At 37.9% G+C, this 15,057-nt stretch overlaps 1 protein-coding gene across 1 annotated transcript; it reads left to right on the plus strand.

The window, feature by feature from the left end:
- Positions 1 to 1,499: 1,499 nt before the first annotated feature.
- Positions 1,500 to 14,458, plus strand: LOC127879374 (uncharacterized). Its single transcript, XM_052426152.1, has 6 exons — positions 1,500 to 1,737; positions 8,209 to 10,151; positions 10,514 to 10,616; positions 11,190 to 11,366; positions 12,586 to 12,710; positions 13,071 to 14,458. The coding sequence occupies exons 1-6, from the start codon at positions 1,590 to 1,592 to the stop codon at positions 13,815 to 13,817; spliced, it is 3,243 nt and encodes a 1,080-aa protein (XP_052282112.1). The 5' UTR covers positions 1,500 to 1,589; the 3' UTR covers positions 13,818 to 14,458.
- The last annotated feature ends 599 nt before the right edge of the window (positions 14,459 to 15,057 follow it).

Below are 15,057 nucleotides of genomic sequence, written 5' to 3' on the forward strand. Positions count from 1 at the left end.
AAAGCAAAATATAATATAATGTTTAAAGGAAATAACTCTAAATATACCCAATGCTCTGGACAAGCAAATTAGATGATACCAAAAAAAATTAATAGTGCCTTTTCAAAAGGCAATACACTACTATCATACACACTTATTTTGAATGTAATTAAATTCTATATACACATTTAAAAAAAAATCTATTTCAAAACGACAATCAATAAAAGCGCCATTACTCTTAAGTTAATCATATGTCCAGGGTGAGGATACACTTCAATACACAGATATAAACAAGTTTCATGAAGTTTTATACAATAATTACTAATAAACAATTGAAAAGAAGAAATTCCTCAATGTCAATTAACAGGCAAAAACTCTAATAACTTTATAGATGATAAATAAGTGTTAATTCCTTAGGAAAATAATCACATTGAAATAAAAAAATCCCCTTTTTTCAGTGTAACTTATTCGCCGAGGATATGTCTTATGTCTTAAAGCGAAAATAAAAACATAATAGACGAATATGGAAAATATAACTAGTAAAAACTAATCAATATCTTGGTAAATTGTAATGAAACAAATGATATAAATGAAAACCACTGAGTAAAATGGTAACTTGACGCTTCATGTACTAGTCTTTGTTCTAGACTGAAAATCTCATATGACCATTGAAGTAAAAGCTATATGATCAGCTGAGAAAAGCCCTGCTCAGACTTTAGCAGGGATAAAAACTTCATCGCTTCAAAGAAACGTGTACATCGTATTATGTGAAGTTGGAATAAGACATCAATTTGGAAATAAATGTATTATTAGATCTTTGCAATATTTTACGAACATTTCTGAGCGTTGTTAACGAGTAGTTATGCAATAATTTTGTTCTTTATCGTCAGCGGATAACACGTATGATAGGTGATTATCCGACATTAATATTTTTATTATTGTAATTAATAAATAATAATTATTATAATAAATCATAATTATCCATATTATCATTGTTTCTATAATTAATAATAATAATAATAATAATATAATCTAAGCATAGTTCATCATCTGAAAGATGCTCATCATCTTGTCGTCGACACCGCCATTTCCTTGACATTACAAGAAGCCGAAAGCGAACTTAACGCGAATATCGCCGTAGCCCGATCCTTTGTGGACCCTTTATACCCGGAGCCAAAATTTGAAACTTGTTGCATTCACAATGTAACGGTTTTCTCAAAAAGAGCATAACGGGTTCAAGGGGTTTACGCGGGGGAAATTCTGTAATAATCAATAATTGTTACCTGTTTAACCAAAAACTAGACGCAATTGCGTAACAGACATAAACAAATTGTCACTCTGTTCATTATCTATTCAACTCGGGTGTGAAGTAGTCGATGTAAAGGACTGAAATTATTTACCAAATACTTGTTCCTTCAGACGCCTCTAGCTATCATAACAAAGCAGAAGAATTTAAATGGCTGAACGATTTTCCGCGCATGCGCATGTCCATTAATCCTCAAACGCGCTTGATATGAAAATAGAACACAACGTGAAAATCTGAATGATAACTTGTCAGCTATGAAGTTTCGTGTATATTATGTTGACATTTGTTCACACGGACGGACACTATGCCAAAAACTTTCTTGGTGAAACGGGACAGTGAATCACATGAATTAAATGCGTCAGGAACCATAAAATATACGTCAAATGTCCGTTTAGACGGAAGTATCAATTGCAATGAGGTTAAATCAAGTCTGACAGAAGTGACATTTCAAGGTAACACGTTTTATTTAATGTAATTTTTTTATTGCGTATATGAATTAAAACTTCATTAGTGTAGGATATTGTTAATTGACAGATGGTGAACTAATTATCGCTGTAATGTTATATTTTGATTCATGTATTTATTACATGATTACACTGGTATTAGGCACTTTATATCGTATAAATAATATAAAAGTTCGTGCATATACTAGTAACCTACTTCTATGAATATGAGGTCGATATAATCGGTAGATTACGTCTATTGTTTTGACTAGTAACTATTATGGACGTGTAGAACATGGAAGAACATGAAGGGCATGAAATATGGAATACATCTAGCTAGATCATTTGACGTTTTTACACTTTCCCATATGAATATGACACATACAGTTTCATGTTTTTTTTATCAGTGCAGTATTAACACAATTATTTGAAAGGTTTTTTCACATTTGTATATATTATACTCTTGCAACTGTTTTTTTTAACGAATATTCCGTTGGAAATGCGTGCGGAAGTTGCACTTGTCTAAATGTTATCTCGCAGCAGGTGTTACCATAGATACAAACCCGTCTGCATTCAACAGTTTCCTGCCACCTGTTCTTTAAGTACTTGAATCTTTTTAAGCTTTAAGAAATCTGACTCCTCGACCCAGTTAAGTCGGGGCCCAGATTATAGACCAAATCGGGCGCCGTAAAATCTCCATTCAAGGACTTAAAGCGAGGGTTTGTCGGCGGGGCTATAAAAGTGTACGGTTTATTATTCGGTTTATTGGTATGATAGTTAAGCCGAATTAACAGTTATCTAGCATCCCCTACCCATGGCATGGGTTTACTGTTTCACTTGCGGTATTTGTATAGACACGCTGGTGTTTATTTGTTTATCCGATTAAGATAGTAGTAAACTCCAGTCTCAAGACGTAATTGACATGGGAGTTTGAGACATAATGTACCTCAGCAATCATGAATTATATAAAGGAAATTATGTTGACGTGCCCACAAACTTTCTTTGTGTACATGAGCTATAAATTTTAATGAACTTTAGAGTCGTATTGCTTTTGGGTGCTTTGCAACAAACGAGTGAAAAGTCTCAAAATAACATTCTTTGTGAACATGAGTTAACACTTAATTAATAAATTGCGAGAACTACTCTGAACGGCGATGTTTGAAACTATACGCCATCATCATCAACAGGCTGAATAGCAGCTGGTGGGTGGATGCAATAAATAATCATAGTCGATTTTGTTCAATAAGCAATCTCCGTCTACATCTAGCCGCTCATAATGTTAGTTAACTTCAATTGATCATTATAACAAGACGGTGATTTATTTTATGACGAAATTTAACTTCGATTTTAACATGTTTAAATCACCCCCATCACGCACATTTTAACAACAATTACTAGTCGATTGAATACAAGTTTACAGTCGCTTGCTATTAAGTGGCTTTCTTAAATGAGAAGGTCGCCTGTTGAACTTATTTGCATACAGCAACTACCAGCATCCCCGTCACCTGTTGATTGTGAGATTGAAATTCAAATGTTATTTTCTTCTTCGGAGTTAATGTTTTTCGGGTAGTTTGTTCTATTTGATCGCGAACGAACAGCGGGCTGAAAACAGTTGAAATTCTTAGAAACCACGCTTATGAAATACTATCCTGTTTCTTTTCTCTCTCAACCAAATGTAGGGTGCAATGGGCGCGGTAATGGTTTAAAATAACTCGCCAGTTATCACTTACTGACCAGGGCACGGTGAACTCCGTACACTTTTCATGACATATTGGAGCAATTTACAAGGGCATGTGTGTCCGCACTCGGCCCACATGTCGGCGTGCATAACTACCGTATCGCAAATGTACGCCGGCAGCGGGTAGACCCCTACAGCATTGAAGCACCCACTGAGTCCCGCGTGATAGCCCTTTATTGAAAAGGGATTTCGCTAACTGTTTACGCACAAATTATCCCCTCGCGGTCACCATTCATGGACTGCGATGGCGCGTTTCCGTTAGGTTGGTCAAACAAAGAACTGAACGGGCGAATGCTTTCACAACTGTCACAGTAAAATCACCATTATCATTGATTATGCAATTTAGAACTGTTCACCATTGAAATGGACTCGCAACAGGTTTTAGGGGGATGAAAAGTGCTATTTAAATTTGAAAACGATTCCCATCTTTCGGTTGAACAGGTTATTGAATATATGGAATTATTCAAACGTACAAAACGTGGTAATAATAAAAGCAGTGAAGTCACAAAAGCGAAAAATGTAACATCTGTTTTACACGGTAATAAATAGGACTTCAAACTGTGGAATTTTAATCGACAATAAATACCTTTTAAACCCATTTAAATAGCAACACATACCTCGTCAATATAAAATTAAGTTGAGACGCGTTTATGTACGAATAATATGTCCTTTATAGAATGTCGTAGCACCAGAATTGCAATATCTGGGACATGTGTCAAGAAAACTTTACCACCGGTAATGTTGATTTAAAAGTTTGTATTTGGAAAAAAATATTATTCAAAGTTGTAGAATATAATTTAAAATTGCTCACACAAAACAAAAAAAAACGAACAGGTTTTGCTTAAAATTCATATAACAAACATAACATTAAAATAACAAATATTGTAAATTAAAGTCAAATCGTATTTGGTGGATGTATGTCGTTTAAAAAAATCGTTTTGGGTGATAAAGGGACGCTTAAGAGATATAAAAATATTCCCCATGAACAAAGAGACTCAATAATGTCGCCATATGCCACTGTCTTCTAGTTTTCATAACGGTTCTGCGAGCTCTGACAGTAAATCAATATCGTTCTGTGCGCTCCTTTTGAACAAAATGGCGCCACGTAACGGGACAAAATGGTTTAACGGAATCTTGACTTTCGCAGAGTGCTGGTAAGTCGGCGGGCGACAGAGATTTCGGCTGCGCCGAGAACATTATGAACGTAGCGTCTTAGCGCCAAAACCTGCAGGTCCCATGATAACCATTAGCACATGTGCCGCTGCCTAATTGCCTGTTATATGTAAGGTTCATGTCAAGTTCATCGGCTGTCGGTGTAATAACACAGCACTGTGAAATTATGATTAGTCTATGTTATGTAACAAAAGTCCTTTATGGTGGGTAACTAACCGAACAATATTGCTTTTGTTATCTTAAGAATAAGATAACATGTCCCAGAATAAGTTTTGAATCAACGCCTAATGAACGTTTATATTGAAGGCTGGGCTTTTCTGTAGTGCGCCGTGTAGTTGTTTGGGCTGCGTAATTAAACAGTGTGATATATTTTTCCAAGTCTACGGAACCAGCGTTAGTATGTCGGCAATTTAAGCATGCTGTAGGATCCGGCTCTTTAACGTTATCTTCGTAATAAGTTTAAGTGGTTCCGCAGTTGTAAAATGAGTTTTCAGTGAAGTGCATAATATGTTTTTAGGGACTGTAATGTACAAAAGTTTCATTTCATCGCGGTATGCGTGAATTAATAATAATCCAACGGTTTATTTGATATGCATCGGAAATCAAACTCTTGACATTATTGAATATTTACAAACAAAAAGAAAATAATGCTTTTTCAATATTATAATTTTGATACCCTGTTTTTAAATTTGTTTCACCGAAATAAATTATGGATTTTTTTTTCTCGGGCATTGTTGTTGAACAAAATAATGTCGTCTGCTAGTATTCCACCCCGTAGGGAGAAGACGGTCGGGTGGGTGACTGATACCGTAACGAGGCTAACGCCATTGTCACTGTAGTGTCGTCTTCTTTCACGCTCGCTCCAGCGGGCTGTCTTCCGTCCTTTAGATGGCCACTTCCGCCCGTCAGGATGAGCTTTCAGGCATTAAAGTGTCATTTGCATGAATTTTGCATACTGGACGATATGCTTTAAAATTGATAGTACATTTTTTGCTACTAAGGATTAAGTTGTGAACTTTTGTTGACTATGTCGAAGAAATGTCGGTAGATAAAACGTGTCACTAGACGATGATGATTAGTGTGTGTGGCTCCCCCCAAAAAACATAAAATTGCCCGATTCATTTAACATTTATAAACCTTTCATAATCTAACCTCATTTGAATTTTAATATAATGCATTCTTTACATTCATAATTACGACGCTTGTAAAATAACGGGTAAAGTTTTCAAAGGAAACTGTCACATTTTACAGGATTTCTGCCATTGTTTTCTTAGATAAACACAAAACAGTTAGAATACTGTTTTTGTGCCTTTAAGGCAATTTTTGACGTGCAGGTATTTGATTGATGGACGTTTAGCGTAGCGGCCCTTTCATTGATATGACAGAATCCGTGATGCAGTTTTATGATATAATTATTTCAATTAACTAACATGGTACGTTTAGTATTGATTGCATTGTTGTCCGTACCGTAAGTGTAAATGGCCGCGGGGAAATCTCGATATTGGGGACGCAGGGGAGTCGGGGCCAATTAGTTTACGTCAATATAGCTGTCACCCGCTTATTAGTAGCAATTGAGATGATTTTATTTATAACCTATTTTGATCATTTTAGATCAATGATACGGACTCTTTTCAGTTTTAATTGCGAAGGTTTCTTGATAAGATCAAATTCACTTAAGTTAATTGTTTATTTCTATGCACGTACATATTAAAGACTCGGTATTTAGTCGGTTAATTATTAAGGAATAACCAGTTACTGTCGCGTACTGTATATCTGCATGTTTTCTTATGCAGCAAATCTCAAACGAATGTGACTTTAGGACTAACGTTGCACACCGTTGGATTTGAGGTAACTCGTACGTTGTTTATCGCAAACATGTTCGCTCTAAACGATGTAAGATGTATTTCAATATGCATGGCTATACCAAAATGTTGGTGATGAAAAAATATTTTTGTCTATGTTAAAGTTGCGATTACATGACCAATTTTTACAAAACTGGCAAAATGAGCTAAATAATTCGTCCAGAGCTAGGACTTATGTAACTTTTTGTGATTTTAAAATGCAACCTTATCTAACAACTATAAAAACAAACAAGTTTAGAAGTGTCTTAAGTAGAATTCGTGTATCTTCACATAGACTGAAAGTTTAGGCCGGAAGATGATAAAAACCTATTCCATTTCCGTATCAGGAGAGACACTGTAATTGTTGTGAATGTCAAATGCTCGAAGATGAATATCACTTTGTAATGGAATGTAAACTATATTCAGAAATAAGAAAGCTGTACATTGATAAATACTATTGGAAAAATCCAAATATGTATAAATTTGTTGAATTAATGAAATCCGAAAATGTTCGAATCAATAACAACCTTGCATTATATGTGAAAAAAGCCTTCAAACTTAGAAACTTGTTTAATCTGTATTATGATTATTCCTAGTCATTTAACATTTCGTACATAATCCTTTTATGTTGATCTATCATATAACAAGGATAGACCTCTTGCTTATGTTTTGTTTGTTTATAAATATGTATTATATTTTCTACAATTTACTAGTCACGTGACCACTCGTTTGTTATATACATAACATTTATGTGCTGTATACACATGGACAATTGTCTATTGTATGAACAATAAAACTGTACAACTGTATGTTTGTTCAGATATTGAGCGTGTCGCAGTTCTTGCAACGAAATATGCATCATGTCGACATCATATTTTCATAACCTAGTACGATATGTGATATTACCTGTCGATAACTGTATTCAATTATTCATACGTATTTCTACAACGGTAGAGGTTCACTTCCTGAATGTATTTCAACGTCAAAACTTGTGGATAAGGATTTAAAACAACTTGTATGTTGAGAGAATTGTGCATTTTTAACGGATCAAGAGTCGAAAGCATATCATGAGTGCAAAATTAAAAGCGCGGGAACGTAGCAATTAGCGTTTTCGCGGCAGCGACCTGCTGATAGGCTGTGTCAGGCTGTAACTCGCAATTTCTGTGTACATGTCGCCGATGTTAACCTGGCATTGAACTTATTGCATGAATATATTCAAGAACCGTTACGGATGATAAATTAATGTCTGTACTGGAAGCGGTTTAATTTAATTGAAGCGTACATCACCGTACCTTACTGTTATGTTCTCATTACAATCGTGCAAAACGTGCATGAACAAAACCTAATTCAATGAACAAATTCATGCTTATGTAGTTCACGAGTTTCGAGTCAATCTATATTAAAACATTTAGATAGACTAACTGATTGTGTTGGTTAACTTTCATTTAATAATGAATTTTAGCAATTTATGTATCTGGGCGAGGAAACAGATAATGTTGCAAAAACTTGTTATCCAATCCCATGAATATTTGATGCAATAAATACGTTCAAACTATTTTAGACAGAATCATTTACAATGTTAGAAGATATATGCCAGAATAGTTTTGTTATAAAACTTAACGATATTCTATAGTCGATTCTATATAAAGAAAAATAGTATAAACAGTAATTAAAACTGTCTAGTAATCTTAATCAACATGCATACCGGTAATTTGTTTATATTTTAAGGTAGGGTCATATCAAGAGACGCTCAATGTGTGAGGAATAATCAGGCAATGGATTCCACACCTCCATCAACATCAGCAGTCCCGGTGCTCGGGGAATCATCTTCGCGTACCAACATACGACCGAACGGAACAACGCGACAGGATGACTACACGAGAGAGGCATCGGAGGCGGTTGGCGCTTCCGGCAGCGAAAGCACCCGGGCACTGCTGAAGAAGGCGCTGACGACGCTGGTGAGCACGGACTATGACGCAGTGACGCCGCCTAGGAGGACGGGAAAGGAGAACACGACGCCTGTTAGCAGCAAGCCGAAACTGTTCAGACCGTATGATCTGGATGATAACAAATGCGACAGTGATACCTCTACCAACCAGACTTTTATTTCGCCGATTTTGGTAAGAGCGAATTACGGAACTGGACTGGGTGACTGGCATATCGAAAAAAGAAGCAAGTCAGAATCGCTCTCATATACGCAGACCAGTGTGCCGTGCACCTCAGTACACGGACTTAAAGCGGAGACCAGACCTACATACGTACTATCTGATACTCGTTTACCACCGAAGCTAGTTCTGACATCTCTCGAACCGCTCCGGTCATCGACGCCCAAAAATTCGCCATGTATCTCACCAGCCTCGTCTCAATCTGAAACACGCATCTCTCAGAAGTTGCTGACGTCTCCGGTAGTAAACAATTGTCCTAGTGACAGCAGTAGAACGTGGACATCATTGATGGGAACCAATAACTACGTCTTAGATAACACGGAAACATCCATTAGTGGCAATATGCAAGCACAGAGGCCAAATGTAGTGTTTCAAGGATCTCATAGCTCTAGAGAGCATAGTCTAAGACTGCCATTAAAACACAGTTACAAAAACACCATTACAATCGGCACCGAAAATGGTGGGCATCATTCCGCTGTGAGTATCAGCAAGGTAGAGAGCGACCGACAGCGGTCCAACAGCTGTCCACCAGTAACGAACGCCGCCCCGGGGTCGGCACATCCTGTCCCCCGACGCTGGGACTCCACCCGCAGACTGACCGAGCAGACACCCCCTGTACAAATAGAGATTCTGAAGGAAACCTGGGCTAAGCACCATGCCATCATGACGTCCAGAAATATCCGCCAAGACGATTTCGCACCCAGTTTACCGTCCTTTGCAACATTTGCCAATCATAAAAGTGAAGCCTTTAAGAACAATTCTTCTTACAACGCCAGACTTGAGCCAGATAATGGATGCTCTAATAAGGTTAAACACATGAAAAGCAAGAGTGAGGAAACGTCAGAAATATCGAAGGGTGGAACTTCTCGACTCAGTTTACCGTCCACAAAAAATGAATGTTCTGAACTTCCACAGCGGTCTATTGTTGACACCGAGGCTGACAAACATACCATTGCCTCAACAATCAGTGATCGCTCAACGACTGCCCCGTCCACTGTTTGCCCGAAATCCAAGTCGATGATCCAAGCTTATACAAGCCAGAATGGGACGCATGAGTCCACCAGGAGTCTAGTAAATGGATGTCGAGGGGACAATTTTTCGACTACCACGGCTCCTACAAGAACTAAGTCACCGCCACCAAAACGCTTCCCTTACTCGGGAATGGAATATTTTAAACCGAGACCGGAGTTTTACCGGTCAGACGCGCATTGTCTTACGGACTACGCGTTCAAGCATCCGCTATACTACCACTCACTGCCTCTCCAGACGTTCAGAATGGAACACGCGTTGCCGAAGTACTGGATCCCCAATGAAGCTGCGGTGGACCGACCTAACAATTCGGCGCACAGACTTCATGACAAACCTGACTTATGCGTGGACCAGATCACACCCATAAGCGCAGGCGCATTCAGCACTTCCGGTCTCCAAAAACTGTCCAGCGTCAACAGCCTTCCACCAGCGCCGCCCGCCAACCTTCCGGTGGCGCCTCTCCTAAATCTGATAAAGGTGATTTGAATGTTTGTAAAAATGAGCCGATTAAAAGTAACAGATAAAATAAAATTAATAAATTCTTAATATCAACCCAATCAATGCTTCCTGTTATGAATATAACTCTCTTGGTTGCGGTATTGACGCGATTTTAATTTTTTGCACAGTGCTTTAATTTAAGACATTTTAAAGAATTCCTATGCATTAGATGTAATGATGTGTTTTGCAGACGGTGATCGCAATGTTTCAATTTGACTATATCTCAAATCGGCGGTATTTGTGTTTAATTTACTTTAAACAATCCACAGGTAAATCTTAAGGTAAATTCATCGTTATTTACTACAAGCCCGTCCTGCAACACTTTTAACATTATCGTGTAGGATCAGAGCGCCCTGCCGGGAGTGGAGGTGATCAACGGAGGCTACGGCATCAAGAACCCGTCCTTTAGTGCTCCCAAGGCGCAGGACTTCCCGGACGAGTCACGTGAGTACTCTGCTTTGAGTTGACATCCATAAAATATTAATTATAGTAGTAATAATAGCTTAATTTTACGAAGTTTGCATATAAGATATGTAGTTATCAAGACAAAGTATATACATGCACATGTATAACTTTGTTGACTTTCATAGATTTTAAACATAGAAGTAATAACATGTAGCAAAAAGAATAATCCTGCTAATAAAAATAAGTACCGGTACATAATAATTATACATAAATATTATTAAAATACTGATTGTCATCAGGGTCAGCCTAATTACAGTAATAACAAAATAACAATCACTTTTGAAACATCAAGAAAAAAGCAAACACATACATACATAGTTAATTTCAAAACGAAATTGTACTCACTCATATTAAACATTGATAAATAAACCTGCAGTTCATTTGCCATAAAGAAAAACGTAAGTTTAGATTTAATCATTAATACACTATCTATTCGTTGCATAAATCTTATAAAAATAAACAAACATTGCCAGATATTTCCTTACAAAAAAAATCAAGTGATATAATCACTTGTTATACCGCTCATTCAATGAAATTTCGTATATACTTAAGTTTCGGCAGACAACTCCAAGTTCGTCTGCAAGTTCTGCTCGAAGGAGTTCAGCCTACAACGCCTGCTGAACCGTCATCTGAAGTGTCACTCGGACGTGAAGCGCTACTTGTGCACGTTTTGTGGCAAGGGATTCAATGATACATTTGACCTCAAGCGACACACAAGGATCCACACAGGTGAGCGCGGGAATGGGTTACCAGTCGTTTGTTTTATAAATATCGTTTATTTATCAATATCGTGTAAACTAACATATACTATGAAATTGTAGTATATTACTTTATAGGAATTTGAATACTTGAATGGTTTTTGAATATTAGTTTTTTATTGTTCAAATAAATGTATATATGATGATTTGATTTTTAGCTCTGCGTTTTCAGAGAAAACCCGAGGTATTGTCATAGCTAGCTCGTCGTGTCGTCCGCCGCCCGCGTCGTGCTAAAACCTGAACATTTTGTTAAGGTTTTGAACATTGGCTCTAAAATCAAATTGCTTCCACCTACAACTTTGAAACTTCATATGTAGATGCACCTTGATGAGTTCTACACGCCACACCCATTTTTGGGTCACTAGGTCAAAGGTCAAGGTCAAAGGTCAAAACTGCACCCGTAGCCGAGCGTGGCACCCGTTATGCGGTGCTCTTGTTAAACCTTAGATTCAAATGTTCGAACCTCCGAGACAATGCGATCTTGATTGCCACAAATACACATATTAATCGTATCTGACATGCATCTTGAAAAGAAGGATAGGGACGGGAAGGAATACCTGAACAATATTCGAATATTCGTGTTTCATTTTTCGGAGAATAATTCGCATAACGGTGTATTCCAATTTAGACCATAGTTTCAAATGTCTTAATTGAACAAAAGAATTTAGCAAAGAACTGATCCTGATTGCCTCAAATACCTACTTTAAATCGTATCTTATATGCATCTTTGAAAAAGGGTAAAAGTAATCATTTTCAAAACATTGATGATTATTATGTTCGTTTTTGGTCACTTAATACATATTATTTCAGATCGTCGCTTTTTATAAATTTTCGCTGTATATTTTAACCTCACTATATATCCATTCTCGCTCCATATGCACAATGGCTATATGCCCATCCTTGCTCTATATCCGCAATCTCTATGTCTATCCTCGCTCTATATCCACAAACGCTATATGTCAATCATCGCTTCATCTACAATCGCTACACGTCCATCATCGCTCTTTATCCACAATCGCTTTATGTCAATCATCGCTATGTATATCCACAATCGCTTTATGTCCATCATCGCTCTTTACCCACAATCGCTTTATGTCCGTCCTCGCTATATATCCATAATCGCTTTATGTCCATCATCGCTCTTTATCCAATCTCGCTGTATGTCAAACCTCGCTCTATATCCACCACAGGTGTGAAGCCGTACAAGTGTCCGTCCTGTGATAAGTCGTTCACACAGCGCTGCTCCCTGGAGTCGCACACACGCAAGGTGCATGGCGCAGATCTGCCTTACGGATACAAACAGAGAAGGACCAAGGTGAGTTTACGTCATAGTTTTTGCTGATGTGGTATTCGATATAATAGCAGTCAGTTGACAAATCTTCTGGGGATACTTTGGCGATCTTATTTCATTACCCAAAGAGTTGGAGAGAATTATGCCAATGCTTGGTATTTTACACTGTTGACTCTGATGAAACCCTAAAGCGTTGGTTGTTTAGAAGATCGCGAGGTTATGTCAATTAAATGCTTTAAAAAATACCGACTTCGTTATTCGGAAATAGTTTTTCACAGTTTAATATTATATCGTATGCATGGTACGTGTTAAAAAAACGCATGTTTAACACAAACAATAAAATACGCAGCTGTTAAAACTCTATGACACCTGCTTGTTTTTCAGGTGTATGTCTGTGAAGACTGCGGGCATTCAACGTCGGATCCGGAGAACCACTTCGTTCATTTGCAACAAAACCACCCGTTCTGTCCCGCGCTAGCAAGGTGTCACGACAAGCGGCAGTTCAAATTCAGATCTGACGGTATAGAGGGTGCGGACCAAAGGGAACAAGAACGCTCCTCGGGTGATTCGGACACGAATGCCAAGACGGAAGAGGCGTCGACAGCGCGTGCTCGGGATCCGTTGGCCTACAGCAATTCTATTAGTCGTAGTTTGCAGTTAGAAACCCCGACAGCTTGTGTAAAAGTAAATAAAATACAAGCGCCTGTATCGGCACCGGCCAATATCGGATCAAACAAACCCGAGGTTCAGGTCGTTCCACAGGAGCGCATAGAACAATCGGCACGCTTTTCACCACCATCCTTGAGTCAGAACATCCGCTATTGCGACATCAGAGTGGCGAACAAGCGTCCAGACACGACTTCGCCCAAGTGTTCACCTGTCAAAAAGGCACGGAATGATGAAACGCCTCTCTCTTTTGAACGAGGCGCGTGTGAGAATGAGAGTCAGGCGGAACCACCGGGTAAGGTCGCGTTCATGCCGCACGTTAAGAAGCGCCCTCTGGGCTCTTTGACACAAAACACCCTGTACGATCTGCATCCAAACACTGGCAAGCAGACGCCGACGAAGTCCAACCCTCCACTGGGGATGCGTCTACCGCTAGGACAGATCGTCCGCCCGAACTGTTGGTGAAAGTCGTCTGCAGACATCTGTATTGACAATGTATATTCACTATATTGCTGTACATAGTTTTAGTCAATTATCTGTCCTCTAATGACTGTGATATAGTTCTGTATAGTTCTGTACATGAATATTTGTTTGTGTCGACAACGATTGTGTACGATTATTAAGGGTTTAGGCCAAGTTAGACGCATTGCATCCATCACATTTTTTGAAATCCGATTTATAATTGTGTTGTGTTTTCATGTAAAATTTAATGTTCAAGAAATGATGTACTTTTCATTAAATAAGTCATCAATTATTGCTCAGCATTGCTCTCTCAATGAGCGTTTTTTAGATAACAGTAGCAACGGCGTTTTGTTATCTTTCGTTTACAATAAGGTTCGTTGACTGTCTTCGTTTTACTGTTTGTTAGGCCGGAAAGTACCTTTAAAAGTGTCATTTTTTTGTTTCTTTCTGCGTTGTTTCGTTGTTGTTTAACTCAGGATTTGTTCACCTTTCTGTCCCTATTTGCAGTATTATTGTTTAATTTTTACTTATTTCGTGTTTCTTTTGTTATGAGTCTTATAATTGCTTGCCACATTTTTATTTTTTCTACTTTAGATGACATGTTTGGCACTTATGTTGTCCAAATAAAGGTGCTATCGTCTTAACCCGTGTTTGTCGCTCGTTTCAACGACACCCCGAATTGCGGCGCAAGTGATGCTGTTATTTTCAGCCGATCCTTATAGCCGCTTGCGCCTCTTGATTTTCATGTAAAATAAACGTGTTTTTTTCTGAGTTTATTAAACGGTTAATGTGGAATCGTACCCCTCATTTACTAGCGAGACGCGGTCGTGCTTCATTTAACTTCCAAGCCTTTTTGTTTTGGGAAATATATGTGTGTATTTTTTGTTTCTATAAATCTCGCGCGAAGATGCTAACAATTGAAAAATTTGGTGAATCTGACAAGTATAAAGAACACATTCATTTTATAGTGTTTCATAACAATACATTTGATACTGCTTCATAAAAAATATGAATTTAATAAATGCATGTCCAACATTTGAACTCTGTCATCAAGCTCTTTCGATATACATATGGTATTTCTGCAAAACATTAAATAACCGATAGCCAATATACATAACATCGGATGGTCATTGTGAAGGTCATCACGTACATTGTAGTAAAACCTTTTTGAGAGAATGAATCAGTCATTATTCATCCGTATTTCTGGTAAGTAAGTAGTGATCAATTGGGGTTTTTTTACGTG

This window comes from Dreissena polymorpha, chromosome 4, assembly GCF_020536995.1.
Source record: "Dreissena polymorpha isolate Duluth1 chromosome 4, UMN_Dpol_1.0, whole genome shotgun sequence".
NCBI classification, from domain to species: Eukaryota; Metazoa; Mollusca; class Bivalvia; order Myida; family Dreissenidae; genus Dreissena; species Dreissena polymorpha.

Coding starts and splice junctions, on each gene's coding strand:
- LOC127879374 (XM_052426152.1), top strand. CDS start 1,590: ATGCCAAAAACTTTCTTGGTGAAACGGGACAGTGAATCACATGAATTA. Junction 1,738..8,208: donor GACAGAAGTGACATTTCAAG/GTAACACGTTTT, acceptor TTATATTTTAAG/GTAGGGTCATATCAAGAGAC. Junction 10,617..11,189: donor GGACTTCCCGGACGAGTCAC/GTGAGTACTCTG, acceptor TATATACTTAAG/TTTCGGCAGACAACTCCAAG.